The 13,472-nt window shown below is 45.8% G+C and overlaps 1 protein-coding gene across 4 annotated transcripts in view; it reads right to left on the minus strand.

Annotated features, from left to right (window-relative positions):
* Positions 1 to 13,472, minus strand: part of ZNF462 (zinc finger protein 462) — a 389,210-nt gene that overhangs the window by 45,688 nt on the left and 330,050 nt on the right. For all 4 annotated transcript variants that reach the window (XM_069630823.1, XM_069630824.1, XM_069630821.1 and 1 more), the window contains 2 exons: positions 6,019 to 6,286; positions 3,319 to 3,455 (listed from right to left, as the gene is read on the minus strand). In XM_069630823.1, the coding sequence (XP_069486924.1) occupies positions 3,319 to 3,455; positions 6,019 to 6,286 (405 nt within the window). The remainder of the gene's footprint in view (positions 1 to 3,318; positions 3,456 to 6,018; positions 6,287 to 13,472) is intronic.

The following is a 13,472-nucleotide window of genomic DNA, read 5'->3' on the forward strand; positions in this document are numbered from 1 at the left end:
TTGCAGGCAAAGTCAGAGTTTCAAAGTTAGTTGAGGGTACAGGGACTTCAGAGAAGACACTGTAGGAGGATTCCAGCAAGGTATAGGGTGAACTGGACGAGAGGACTCCCAATCACAGAGAAAAAAACAAAGCTACACAGGAATCACAAGAGACTTACGGTATCTAATACCCAAGCCAACACTGTACCTCAGCACAGAAGAAGCGTTTGAGGCAGGAGGACTTCAGGATCTGCAGCCAAAAACCCAAGTGCTGCATTCCTTATCATGAAGACAGAAGACAGGACCCTGGATAGGCTTTTTCAGCAAGGATCGAAGCAGAGGGCTCCAGACAAGAATTTCCTCACAGCGGGATGCAGCTCTGTGGTTTTGGTGCCCTTTTCGGGAGCCAGAAGACGACTGAATATCGCTGGTCGGATTCCCGTCATTTGCAAGATCCAGCACTCTGGCGAGGGGACTTTTCGAACTTGATTCATTTCTCTGGAGGTCCAGCAGGATGCCCACAAAGTTTCAGAAAGATTTGGAATTCACAAGACTGTGCATCGCACAATGGCTCGATGTCCCAGGGTATTTGGGCATTGCAGGCCTGCAAGGTCGCAGCACGACGTGGAATGGCTCAAAATGCAGGTCTTCTTGAGTCTAGTGGGACTCACCAGGCTCGGTGTCGGGGTCCCCAGGTCGATTGGAAGGAAGGGAAACCATCCTGGAAATCATCCCTGCTGTGTTTTCTTTATCATCCTCTTTGGTTTCGGTTCCAGTGGCCAACTCGCTCTTCAGCTTCCAGGATCTGACATTTACGCAGGAATCAATCCAATCAAATAGCCATGCAACAGTAAAACTTGGGTGTTTGTTAGTCCTTTCAGGACAGAGCCTCTTAGCATGAACGCGATTCTCGCAGTCAGGCTGGAAGACAAAGGGCTGAAGAGCTTTGGACTCTTCCCTTGCTTCCTGCCTTCACAGACACTCTGGAGCCTGGGTGGGGAATCTACAGGATTCCTGTCGAAGACCAAATTGACACAAAGGATTTTCCAGCCCTGGAGGTCAGGGGAAAGAACAAGAAATGTCAAGGAACACTGAAATGGCATAAAAAGAAGACGGGGGCCATTTTGGTAAAATGAGCACACCTGGGTGCCTTTAATGGGGGGCTGTGGAACCAGCCCGCGGTAAAGGTGCACTGAATTAGAAAAAAAGTTCACTGCCACCAGCCATTAAAGGTAAGGTTGCCCCTGTAACAAACTTTACACTTAAAAGTGGAGCCCCAAGGGCAAACCAGCAACAGTAGGCAATATGTGCCAAAAGTTGTCAGAGTATGGGGGTCATTACGAGTTAGGAGGTAACCATGCCGCTATTAGGGGCATGGCTACCCCCTTAACGGGTACCGGGTCTGGGTTCCTTGAATGAGGAATTACCGGGCCATTCCGACCTTGGACCGCCCGGTAATTCCTCATTCAAGGAACCCATCCCTATTCCCATCCGAGCCCCCATAGGGCTCAATGGGAATGGGGAGGGTGCTAACAACGGGCCCGTTATTAACGGGCCCGTTGTTAGCAACCTGGTCTGCTCGTGGTACCCGCTAAGGACGCCTGGTTTTACCAGGCAGCCTTAGTGGGTACCGCGAGCAGACCTCATAATGAGGCGTTAAGGGGTTAACGGCTCCGGCACCTTTACCGGCGCTGTTAACCCCTTACCGCCTAGGTCGTAATGACCTCCTATAACATTAAAAAGGCACTTTGGGGAGTCTTAAAAATTACACCTTTAAAAAGAGTAAAAGATTGAGTGTGGAAAAAGGTTCCCACTCACTGAAGTATAGGGAACAATAATCCACCAGTAAAGCAAAAGGTTCTGGGGTTGACTGAGGTCAGGAAGATTCATCGTTGCTATGAAAATCTTACCCAACATCCTCCCCAGGAATGTAAGGTCCTTGGGAGGAGACAATGAATTCACAAATCAAAGTGTTGTTGAACACAGATTTCTTTCCCGCTGCAAGCCACCATTTATGTTGCACAAACCAAACCCACCTGCCTTCTCAAAAGCAGGACTGCCTGAGGGAGGTTATGGGAGCTTGGACAGTGTAGAGCACCAGTGTGTAAACCGAGGAGCACTGAGTCCTCATTATCAAAGGCAGCTCTCTGAAGAGAGGGGTCAAAGTCCATTTAGTCCAAACCTTCCAGTCATCACTCTCCAGCATTGTGTTTGTCACTGTAAGTGGGCGGTAATACCCAGTAACAGGACTCGAGACTGCTGGGCTTAGAAACCTAACCTAAACTAAACCTAACAGAGGATGTTAGGCGTACGAAACATGCCGGGAGTTGCTTGTGGTGTCATACATAAAGGATGCTACATAGCAGTTTTATCTGGTCTGTAAAGGTATGACCGTGTAAGAAAAGGTTTGTTCTGAGCAATGCCAGTGGTTTCATTCAAAGTCTTCCAGCCATCACTCTTCAGTGCTTCCCCAGGTCCATGGTTCTTTGGGATATTGCCCTTAAAAAAGAATATAAGAAAATATGTGCGTCGCCCCACTTCTCAAAGAGCCTCACTACACACCTTTGTGCAACTTAGAGCCATGCTATTTTCTGCCAGTTAAACAAGTGTGGGACTGATCTCCAAATGGCTATTTCTTCTCTGTGAAAGGTACAGTGAGCTAAAACGGTTATATATAATAATTTCGCTTTTTGTAGATCGCCTAACAAAAAAGCCGATATTTTTTGGCCGATTGTAGGTGGCAGTTCTATTTAGAAAAGCAGGCAGGCAAGGAGCGGTCTTTCTAAATCGTTTTTTTCTTAATAGTCGTTTATTTAAAGAGGTTATTTGAGATACTACTGCTAAAAACGTGGTTGTAGACTCGCCTGAGTGGGAGCCTGCCCTGAAAACAGGTTATTTGGCCACGTTAGTGCCCGGTAGAGGAGTTCCCATAGCTTTCGTATATGCACTTTCCCCTCCCCCTCTCCCATGCGCTTGCGCATTCTCAATGTCACTGAGCCTAGTAAGATCGTTGTTTTGGTTCTCCCCTGTTCCCCTCCCTTGCCACGCTCTGAAACACTGGTGTATGAGCGCGATAGAAATAAAATATCAATATCAATCTATATTTTCTACCAGCGTTTGAGAAATCATAATTCTAAAGAATCTCTTCGTCCTCTGCTCATAACAAAGGTGGTATGTTCAACAAGGAATACATTTAGGTCAATCAAGTACACAACCTATTAATTGAGCACATTTTAAAATATGCACCTTTTTCTAAATAACCTATTCCAAGTAACTGAAGACAACATTGCTGCACTGCTAAACAAAGAAAGTGTGAATAATGGAAAATAGTTTCCTTACCTCTGTGCAAGACTATGTGATCAATCATGTTGCGTTTATATTTGGTGTGATAGAGGCAGAGAGGGCAGCGCAGATCTTTGGGTCCCTCCTCTGGAGTTGACGAATGCCCAGCATCCACATGCATAGTAAAAGCAGATCTATACACATGTTGGGTGAGAAGAATAGACAGTCACTTACACAGTTCACACAGTGTATGTATGCAAAGCCTTCGTGTAACGCCCAGACCCGGGGGTATTGCATAGTTTGTACATAGAGAAGTGAAAAATACAGATGGAACCATCCAGGACAACAGAGGTTATTCGTTGGTCATATTGGTTGAATAACAATGAAGCTATTTACAAAAATAGTGATTTGCCACGAATACACCACTGTTGAGTAGTTAACTACGTAAAGGGGCTTGTTTGGAGGTTAGTGAGACCGTTTTCCACGCATGCCTTCCAATTTGGCAAAATCGCCTTGGTTGCCAATCTGTAAAATGTTTGCCGCCTGGACACAAGGAAAAGGAGGAGCAGCGGTGGTAGTTAGACCAGCATAATCCCCAGCTAGGCCCTCAGAAGAGTATCCTATGCCGAACAGTGCAGAAAACAAAGTCTGAAATGGGCTGCCCTCTTCTCTGCAATGCAACAGTGAGGTTAGGCGAATAAATGCTTTTTGGCAGTGCGTAGCTTGCGTAAAGGATTATTTTCAAGATGAGATTTCAAATGACAGGTCAATGTGGGACTTCTTACCTTTACAAAGAGAGCACAGACTACAAAACTGCTGTATGTTTGCCACATTCTGCATGTGTGGTTTACATACTGCAACAAAGCAGGCTCCCCAAGAAGCTTAATCATCAGTCTGCACTTGAAACCAGGCAGAGGCCTGATCATGTGAAACCACCAGCATTGCAAGTCCTTCATTGGCTCCAGGATCAACTTCAACGTATTGCACAGAATGCACGAGGCCTACTGCAATAAAGAACCAACGTACATGCAAAAACTCACACCTCACTACACTGAAACCAGAATCCCAGTCAACAAGCACACATGGCCAACCAAACCTCCTTCAAGCACTGAAAACATGGCGGTAGAAACAGTCGCATGCAGCGACCCAGCATTGGCAGACTTTAAACCCTGGACGGAAGACTGAACAGCTAGTTACACAACGTCTGAAACCCGAGCTGCTCAGACTTGCTTTTGACCATCGAGAACACCCCTCACTTGCAGGAGCTGAGGCATGCAGTGAAGTGGTACCCACCATACACCCAGCTGGATACTAACTGCCTATTGTGCATATTCCTAACCTAGCCTTCCTTTCTGGTACTAACTCCCTGCCTTTCTTGCCCCTACTTCACAGTCTGTCCACACCTCTATCATACCAGGTGAGAGGCCTTCAGTCACAAAAAAACAAAAACAATAATGCGAACTGGGTTTCAAATACTTAGGCTACTTAATGTACCCACTACAGCATTCTTTTGTGTGAATTATTATTATGATTTCTGAGGCTATTTACCGAGCGCAGACTTAGCTTCATGAAACAACGGAGCGCTTTACAGTTCATGGGGGGGGGGCACACAGTGAGGGAAGCAGAGATACAAGAGCGTGGGGCGCTAACAACGGGGCAGCGGGAGGGTTGTCACTTTGGCACCAAGGGATCTACAATCAAACAGGGGTGGATCAGGGGAGAGCATATCACCCAGTCTCAGGTTAGGTGGGTAGTGGAGGGTGAATACATAAATACGGCGCTCCATACCCACAATTAAAATATCAGAAACAAAATGATGCTATTAGGAGGCTAGTGAATTAATGCTTATTATGATTCATATGTTTCTCGAACACTATACAAAAAAAAATATTAAGAGTAGTGGCGAGTTGGCATCTCCTCGAGGCCGGCATGATTGTGCAGAAAGGAGGTTCAACTTGTGCATTTAACTGCATTGTTATCCATCAAAAACCCAACCAGAACGAGATAAAGAGTAGCATGCAAACAGCCTGACAGTCTATATACTTGCTCCTGTCAAAAGCTAAGCGGTGATTAGAAATGATACTAACATGAGTACTGACTGGATGGCAAAGATCACACAGTAGCTGGGGACCATAGAGGCACAATTTGCAGCAATGACACCATAGATTAAGTTATCCAACCGAAGTGCACCTGCCTTTCTACCTCCGTCCCAGCTCAGTCAGGCTGCTCTTATAAAGGAGGTTACTTCTGACGAGGGGCGCCACGCTGCCCCAAGACCAATGATACATCTCTAGGACCTGCCATCATCAGGACTTCTTCCAGGTCAGGTATAGCGGAAGAAGGACGTGGAGATTTACGTGCCTCCCGTTCAGACCATCTGAGTAACCTTGGTAGTTACTACGGTTTTCTGCGCGGTTACATCTTAGGTGAAAGCAAGAGTGCGAGATTGATTATATACACCTCAACAATGATTGCCTAATGGCTTAGTATGAAGAAACTGCTGCAAGGACTCGAGTTGCAGAATTACAGCATCTGTGCCTTTAATGAAATTACATTTCTCTGCCCAAGAACCAGGGACAATTTGAATTGTAACAGATGTTGCTAAGATACTCACCAGGCAGTGATGCAAACAAAAAAAAAAAACACACATCCCAAAAACTACTGCACCCGATGCTTGGCAGCCCACAGTGCTGCCTAATGTACACACACATCCCCATTCAGTAGACTCAATGAAAACCTGCATGGTTTTAAACTTACTTATACGCAGTATAAAAAGGACAGTCTTTGCACTTGAAGAGCTTCTTGCCTCCATGTTTATCACGGTAGTGCCGCCTTATGCTCTGAATGTAAGTAGATGAGAAGTCACAAAATTCACAGTTATGGACAACTTCTGGTTTCTGTTCTGGACCAGCAGTGCTCCCAGAACGAGCTACCGGCCCGGAGCGGCCATTGTTTTTGGCCAGCACGGCCGACTGGTAATGATTCAACTGCTGCTGGACATCCGGAGGCTCCGAGTAGGCATTTTCTGCGGAAAGACAAGGGACAATTAGACTTACTCTGAAAAGCTCTTCAGTGGGACACGCAGTAAAAACATGACTCCGTGAGAAAGATGCAAACCCTCTACCACACTGCACGTTTCTTTTACCTTTGTTTGTGCAAGCAAATTTGAATGTTCGTTTTATGTATATTTTTGGGGTGTTATATGTGGCTGTGGAATGGAGGCAAAAATTAAACCGGCATGTCTTGCGACGCCATGTGAAATGTATTAACATTCCAGCTTGAACAGAAAATCTGAGCAACCAGAAAGGGGGAGGAATTCTGCAATAAGCACCCTAAGCGCCTGACCTTACTGGAAGCCTGGAGGGGTGCGACATGCTGGAGTACAAATTCGTTATCTTTCCTAGGAATAAAGTGGTATTGGGGTCAGCGTATTCAGTGACGACATTTAACTCAAAAGAGCGTTGTCCTACAAAATGATCTGCATAGGCTACGGACACCTACCGTCACCGGCCTTTTCAGAGGGCAAGCACATGCTAATAAGTATAGAAGAGGCCAGACTGCGAGGACCACTGTGGAAACCAGGCAGATCACGGATTACAAATCTAACAGATCAGACTAGGAAACTAGGCTGGAAAGACATGAAGGCAGCTAGTATTTGAGGTCACCATTACAGCAAGTACAAGAGGGGCAATCTGAAAAAACTAAGTTAAAAGGAACCAGTACTGTTCAGAATCAAATCTATTTAAGTTGCATTACATGGCCAATCGACTGATGGCATTCTTCAGAACCACCATCCAGTGTCTCTGTGGAAATTGTGGAAGGCTCGTAGATTGACCATACCTAGAGAAAGGTTAATTCTAACAATATGGTAAATGGTGCTTCCTGCATTTTGACTGCTCCAGCAGATCACTCAGTCCCTGCCCTGGCCCAGGTGAATGTGGCATGGACCACTGCTGAAATGTATGCCACTTGCTGAGGCCAAAAAGCATGTCACAGAATAACCAAACCAGCCCAAAAACTGCTGACCACCCATCAAGGCTTCATTGTGGAAACAGCTTAGCTCGTTATGTCCTTCAGAGTCCCTGAAAAATCTCCACAGTGCAGAGAAGATCTGCCACCTTTTTGGAAAAGTGAGCCAAAATGCTCGGGTTATTAAACGAACCAAGAGCATTTGCTGGACAAAAATGTTTCTATTTTATGGTAAAATGAGTGAGGGTTGGGATCCACAGTTGATTAAAACGCTGGACAAAAAGGCAGTGATTCTGCCTGGTGCGACAGCGACACAATTTTGCAGTTAGAAGCAGCTGAGCAAGAAGGAGGCATGCTATTTATACATCTCAAGGAGCAATAACGGGAGGAGTGGCTTGGGTTGGAGGCATGCCACCGACTTTAAAAGTCAGCAAATTAGAAATTGGCAAGAACATTTTGAGATTCAATAGACGGGACCGGACTGGAAAGAGTGAACCAACAAGAAAAAAACCCTGTGAAAATCCTGAAAATGTGAGATGGCTGTTTTGAAAGCTCTGGCATGCTTTCTTTTGAGAAAACGATTCATTTGCAAAGGCATTTTGGTTAACTGCAAGAGTTAGTAAACCCATTATGTGTTTGAACAAACAAAACGCTAACGAGTGTTGCCTTTTCCTGGTTACATACATGGCAGGCAGCCACGGACAAAGTAGATAAACACTCTACTCCCCCAAACTACCATGGATAAGCCTGATGGAAGCAAAGGACCTCTCGTCCCTCTAGACTAGAGCCCTGCGAGCACATTTCTAACGAGGCCATTTAAGAACATACACTGTCAAGCCAGTGAGCGCCTCAAAAGGAAATGGCCGCCTTCAACTCTTCCAGCCTGCTGCCCCTGAATAGGTGTTTAGGAAATGCCTGCATATTGTCTTGCAAAAAGCCCGGGGACGGTGAATACAATAGAGTCTGTGCATGAATGTAACAAAGCTGGGTTTCAGAGCAACCTTCCAGAAAAGCAGACAAAGGCCTCTTTACAGTTGGCGTTTCAAAAATAAAGAATGGAAACCACTCAAGTCTCCTCGTGATTCACAGTGGCTTATTCTTTGTTAACGGTTCCCCCAGGTGCAAGCCTCTAGAGATGGCAAGGGGGAAAGTTACCTCTTCACATAAACCAGGCCATTATTATCTACCCCGAAACTCGGTTTTAAGCTACTCTGTTTGCGAGGGCAGATTATGATTGGAGGTGTGGGCACTCAAAACATCTACGTCAATCTCGAAAGGTGCGTGCTCCACTGGAGCCGGAAGATTAAAACAGATTAACAAATCAAAACTACCGAAGATACGGCTGCACGCCATGATCTACTTCCGGAAAATCTGCAGCTTTAAGCCTTAAACACATGAAAGGGGAAAGCAGTACCAAGCACTCCAGATCCAGAATTAGCAACTGCCCTCTTACAACTTCGAGCCTCCCTCACAATTTCTACTTCCCTATTTCTGATATTCGCTGCATCTATGTATCTCTAGTATTCGTTCCATCGATCTCTATATAAAAGAAAAATCTGTTCCTCATACAATCACACTGTTGCACCACTCTGCACCAAATTTTGCACAGCTACCTGTTATGACCCTTTGGATGTCACTAGCTAGATTAAATGTCGACAACCCTCCTCGTTCCCCGTATTTCAGCCCCTGCACAAAAGGCCGGCCTTAGGGATGGGCCCCCGGGGCACCCTGCAATTTGCCCCGCATCACGCCAGCTTGGGGGAGTCTTTCAAGGTCTCCCCAGAGTTGGCGTGGTGGGAGAATGCACAGGAGGCACCTTATTGAAATGAAATGTGCTCCACTCTGGGGAGTGCAGCGCATTTAATAACAATGGGGAGTTGATGTGCCATATTTTTGTTTTACCGCCAAGGGCGATACGGCCGCTAAGGCTGGCCCTGCCTACACACATGAGACGGTTGCCTGGAAGCGGTGAAACATCAAGGTGTTCGCAGAAGGACCGGCCAGAGCTCATTACAAGCGTCTTGACATGAGGAAGAGAACTTCAAGGTCTTGAAGACCACGTTCAAGGCCCTAGGACACACTGTTTCTGCGATATTTCCCCCCCAACGCGCAAATCATCAATCTTGTCATAGAAAGACTGCACAAAGCTCATTATAACCGCCACGATGGCAGGAAACAAACCCGAAGGCTCAATGTTTCAAGGCACTAGGACACCATTTCTGAGATATCTGAACCGCAACATACTGCGCCGCGCCAGGGTGAGGAGACAAGTGGGTCGAGCGCACAGAAGGTCCCATTATGCTGCAGCACACCAATTCTCCACCCCCCCCCCCCCCGCCACGTCTGCTCTGTGATTGTCAACAATTGATAAGAGTGTTATCATGTCTGTCTACAGAAGCCGTGGGATTTATGGGCACTTTTAGCTAGTTACTTTATGTACTAACAGAAATCGTTCCATCTTTGACTTCAATATCGCAACCCCTTGTTCGACTTTTTGATCCTAATAGGTTTTAATCTTATCCATGCCTCTACTACTTAGGCATGTGGCTAAACAATGACCGCCAGTAGGAAATATTAGCACATGGTGGTCATTCCGGAACTCCTCTCATTCAATATAAGGCACGGAATGCAGAAGTGAGCTATTCCTATTGCCTGCATTCCAAACATTCTGACTTCAGAAGCAGAGGGGCGGGGGAGAGGAGGGAAGGACACACAAAGCATTTGCATTCAAGAAACACAAATGCAGTTTCTCAGCAAGATTAGTTTCAACAAGACCCTCCCCTCCCTCTTTGGGAGAATCTTTTTTCACTGCATCTCCAACATGACAGACTACATCCACAATTTTAAGCACCAAAGTGAAAGTTAAAATAACCAACAAAGCTCCCACTTTCCTTTAGAAAAGCTGTTCACTTTTTACATTATACCCAATGCATGCTCATGCTAAAACTTCCATTTCAACCAACTTTACAATTAAAATGCTTATCTTTGTGAACACATAATTCCATTCTGTGTGCCTAAGTGTAACTTTTCTTTATTGGCGGTTTAGGTATTCCACGTGTCTACATTTCTTACATTCATTCCCCAGGTTTTGTGAATTTCTCTTTGAACATGGACATTTAATGTAGAAGTAGAACCCCGCTATTAAAACAGGATTATGAAATCACCTCTATTAGGGTTTGCTGGTACTTTTCACACGAGGCTACAGTTATTGGAGCGGCTGGCACATTGCTATGAAGCTGGGCTGCATTACAGCTGGCAGTGTAACTGCTGCCACTGCAGTAGAAGCCTGGGTGCTGGGAAGCAACGCAGAGTTTGGGCAATCAAACAATGGGAATTAAGAATGTGAGGTAATAGAAATGTAATGGCTGTTCGGCAGGGGATAAAGCGGCAGATAGCCCCAAGGTTACCACAGTGTCAGTCGTTTCAGTAAGGATTCTTTCACGTGTTCAAGCATCGCAGGTGCACTAGAGAGCAATGATGGAGTAATAGAGAAATGAAAGAAAGACTTGGAAAGACTCGCACCTGAAGAGAAAGGGGCCCTCCTGGAACTGTCCCAATGTAGTCTGACCTTATAGTTTCTGATCAGGTTTCCTTTTTGTCATCACCCTTTTTTTGGTGAAGGTCGGGTCGTTCCGATATCCATTGCAGATGTGGTTCCAGCAGAGCTGCGGCAAGACGGGCCAGGCGACCTGGGACAGTGACCACTGTGACTCGCAGAACGAGGATGGTCCCTCAGTCTCATAACACGCAGGCAAAGGAAAGCAGTGAAGAAACCCCATGCTGAGCTTGCTGCGGCAGCAGAAAACAGGCTCCAGGAAGGTCCCTATTCAGGATAGAGAGCAGCCGATGCAGGTCGCGTGGTTACCGGACCTGTGCAGAACCCCGCAAAGAAGAGCATGCCCTTGTTTAGATGTTTCAGGATTGAGGGGGCAGGATGCAAGATGTCCAAAGGACAGGTCTTAAAACACGTGGGTCAGCCATTGAGTATAAGGTACTTAAAATGTCATTATAATGTTAAAAAAAGATGGTGCATGGTAGTTCACTGGAAAGAGTTGTAAAACATGGGTGGCTTGTCACCAGCTTGTCCCAAAAGGAAAAATGGATTTAAAGAATCCATGTAACACATCACTTAAGATGCATATAAGAGTAACTAAGAAGCCTTTACTTACCACACACGTCAGCCAGGAATCCAGGACGGATACAAATATGTGGAGCATGTCACTGAAAATCAGTAGTGTGAAAGCTGCCAAAAACCCATTTCCCATACAGGACCCAAGGGCATCCCTGCAGAAACGTCATTGTATAGGTAAATACTGTGTAAAATCGCTTTAGTGGACTTTAAGAGATGCTGAAACGTTCTGTGGTGAGTCAGAAGAAGGACACAGACTCTTAGATGCCTGTGATGTATTTTTATTTATCCAAAAGATGATAGAAGGCCTAACTTTCCCTATGACTATGTGTGGTCCCTGCCTACTTTACTAATGTGCTCGTCGGTCTGTCGTGAAAGTCCAAAAGGAAATAGTCCCCTGTCCAAAACGACCCTAAATGACCCTACCACTATATGAACTAACTTATAAGTGGAGAATGACTCCCTTCTCCTTAGAGTACTGCTAGTACCAGTGTATAGCGTTCTTTCAACAGTAAGTACCGTTACTGCCACTTGGTCCGGTGGAATTACCGCTGGATTACAGGTGGCAGTGGCATAGTTGATCCCCATTTTTTGGGGCATTTTTGGCAGAATTACAGCTAGTGGAATTACTCCGGCGGTTATTCCACCAATTCTTCTGATTTTCAGCAGAAAGTGGAAGAATACAACCAGCAAGATGCTGAAGGTAAATCCCCCACTCCAGGGCCATACTCTTAGCATGCAGTGCGGGAAATGTGGCGGTAATTCCATTACCACCAATTTCTTCCCACACCGCCATACTTGTAATGAGCCTCATAGTTTCTTTGGATATCTTGCATCAGTCTCTGTAACTCTTCAAGGGCAACTTGTAGTATTCCTTTATCCTCAGACTTCCCCTTTTTGGTTCTTAGGTCAGAATAGCCATTTTCTCCTGGCCAATAAAGATTTTTATTACTTTGGTATGTTGATCTCTTGTTCAACTTCACTTGTCTGATTTCTTTCAATTCAGGTTCACCATAACATTCCTACTGCTTTCCTATTCTTCTTGTGTATCTGATTTAGCTCTCTCTCAGTTAACCAGGGCATGGTTATCGACAATTGGCTTCTCTATGTGTTATTCTTTTCTCTTACATTAGTATTTCCTCTTTTCTCCCCATAGTTTGAAGTAATTTCCTTAAAAGGGACTTTTGTGCCGTGATTTCTACAGGGAGGAATTATTTCCATAACATACAGGTTATTTCTTGGCAACCCATGACATTTGTAACCCGTTACCTTCTACTCTGTGGGGAACGGTTCGGGGAGCCTTATTGCGTTGTGGTCGCTTTTGCAGTCTGTTTGTTGTACCCTGTACTTCAGCGTTCGGCTTCTCCTTTGGTTTTTTCTAATTGCTGATTTCCTTGTCTGTTGACAAGCCATCGGATACCCGGTGTCCATTGCTGCTCGGCCGATTTTGGCGACGTTGCGGGGCTGGCTGTCCTCCACAGGGTTCCCGTGGTCTCGCCACCGCCTAATGTTGGGATACCGTCCCACTTTCTCTTGCTCGGTTGGCATCCTGGCTTTGGTTCCCGAATTGGGATTTCTCGTGCACGGCTGGTGCCCTGGGTCTGGCGTTCCAGACTCTCTCTATTCGGCCCATCTCTCTCGGTCTGTCGTGTTCCTGATTCAGACGAGATACAACTGCGCTGGCTTGTTGGCTTGTGTTGACTCTACCTTCTCCCTCTCTGTACACCAAACATCCATTATTGAACCTACTCATCCCAGTTTATCGGACCTTAAGATTTAAGAGGACATGCTTCTTGTTTGTAACATTTGGGCATCTATTCTGTGTTTCTTTATCACAGTTGTTAGAAGTCTGTGAGGTGGTGGAACACATAATGTAGGCGATAAGGTGGCTATCACTAGGGAGTTTCTCATGGGAAAGGGAGTCCTAGTCCCCAAAGGGGGAGTCTCTGCTGCTGACGTCCCACTTGCTGCTACCTCTAGGGAGGGTATTGTGGAGCAGGCTCACCTCCCTAGCCTCACAGGAAGGGGCTCCACCCTTGGGGAGAAGATACACATTCCCTTGATTCATCATATCCTCATTCCCGAGCTCCATGGCTTCTCCTTCCAGGTTGAT

Source organism: Ambystoma mexicanum, chromosome 6q (assembly GCF_040938575.1).
Source record: "Ambystoma mexicanum isolate Mex_15411 chromosome 6q, UKY_AmexF1_1, whole genome shotgun sequence".
NCBI lineage: Eukaryota > Metazoa > Chordata > Amphibia > Caudata > Ambystomatidae > Ambystoma > Ambystoma mexicanum.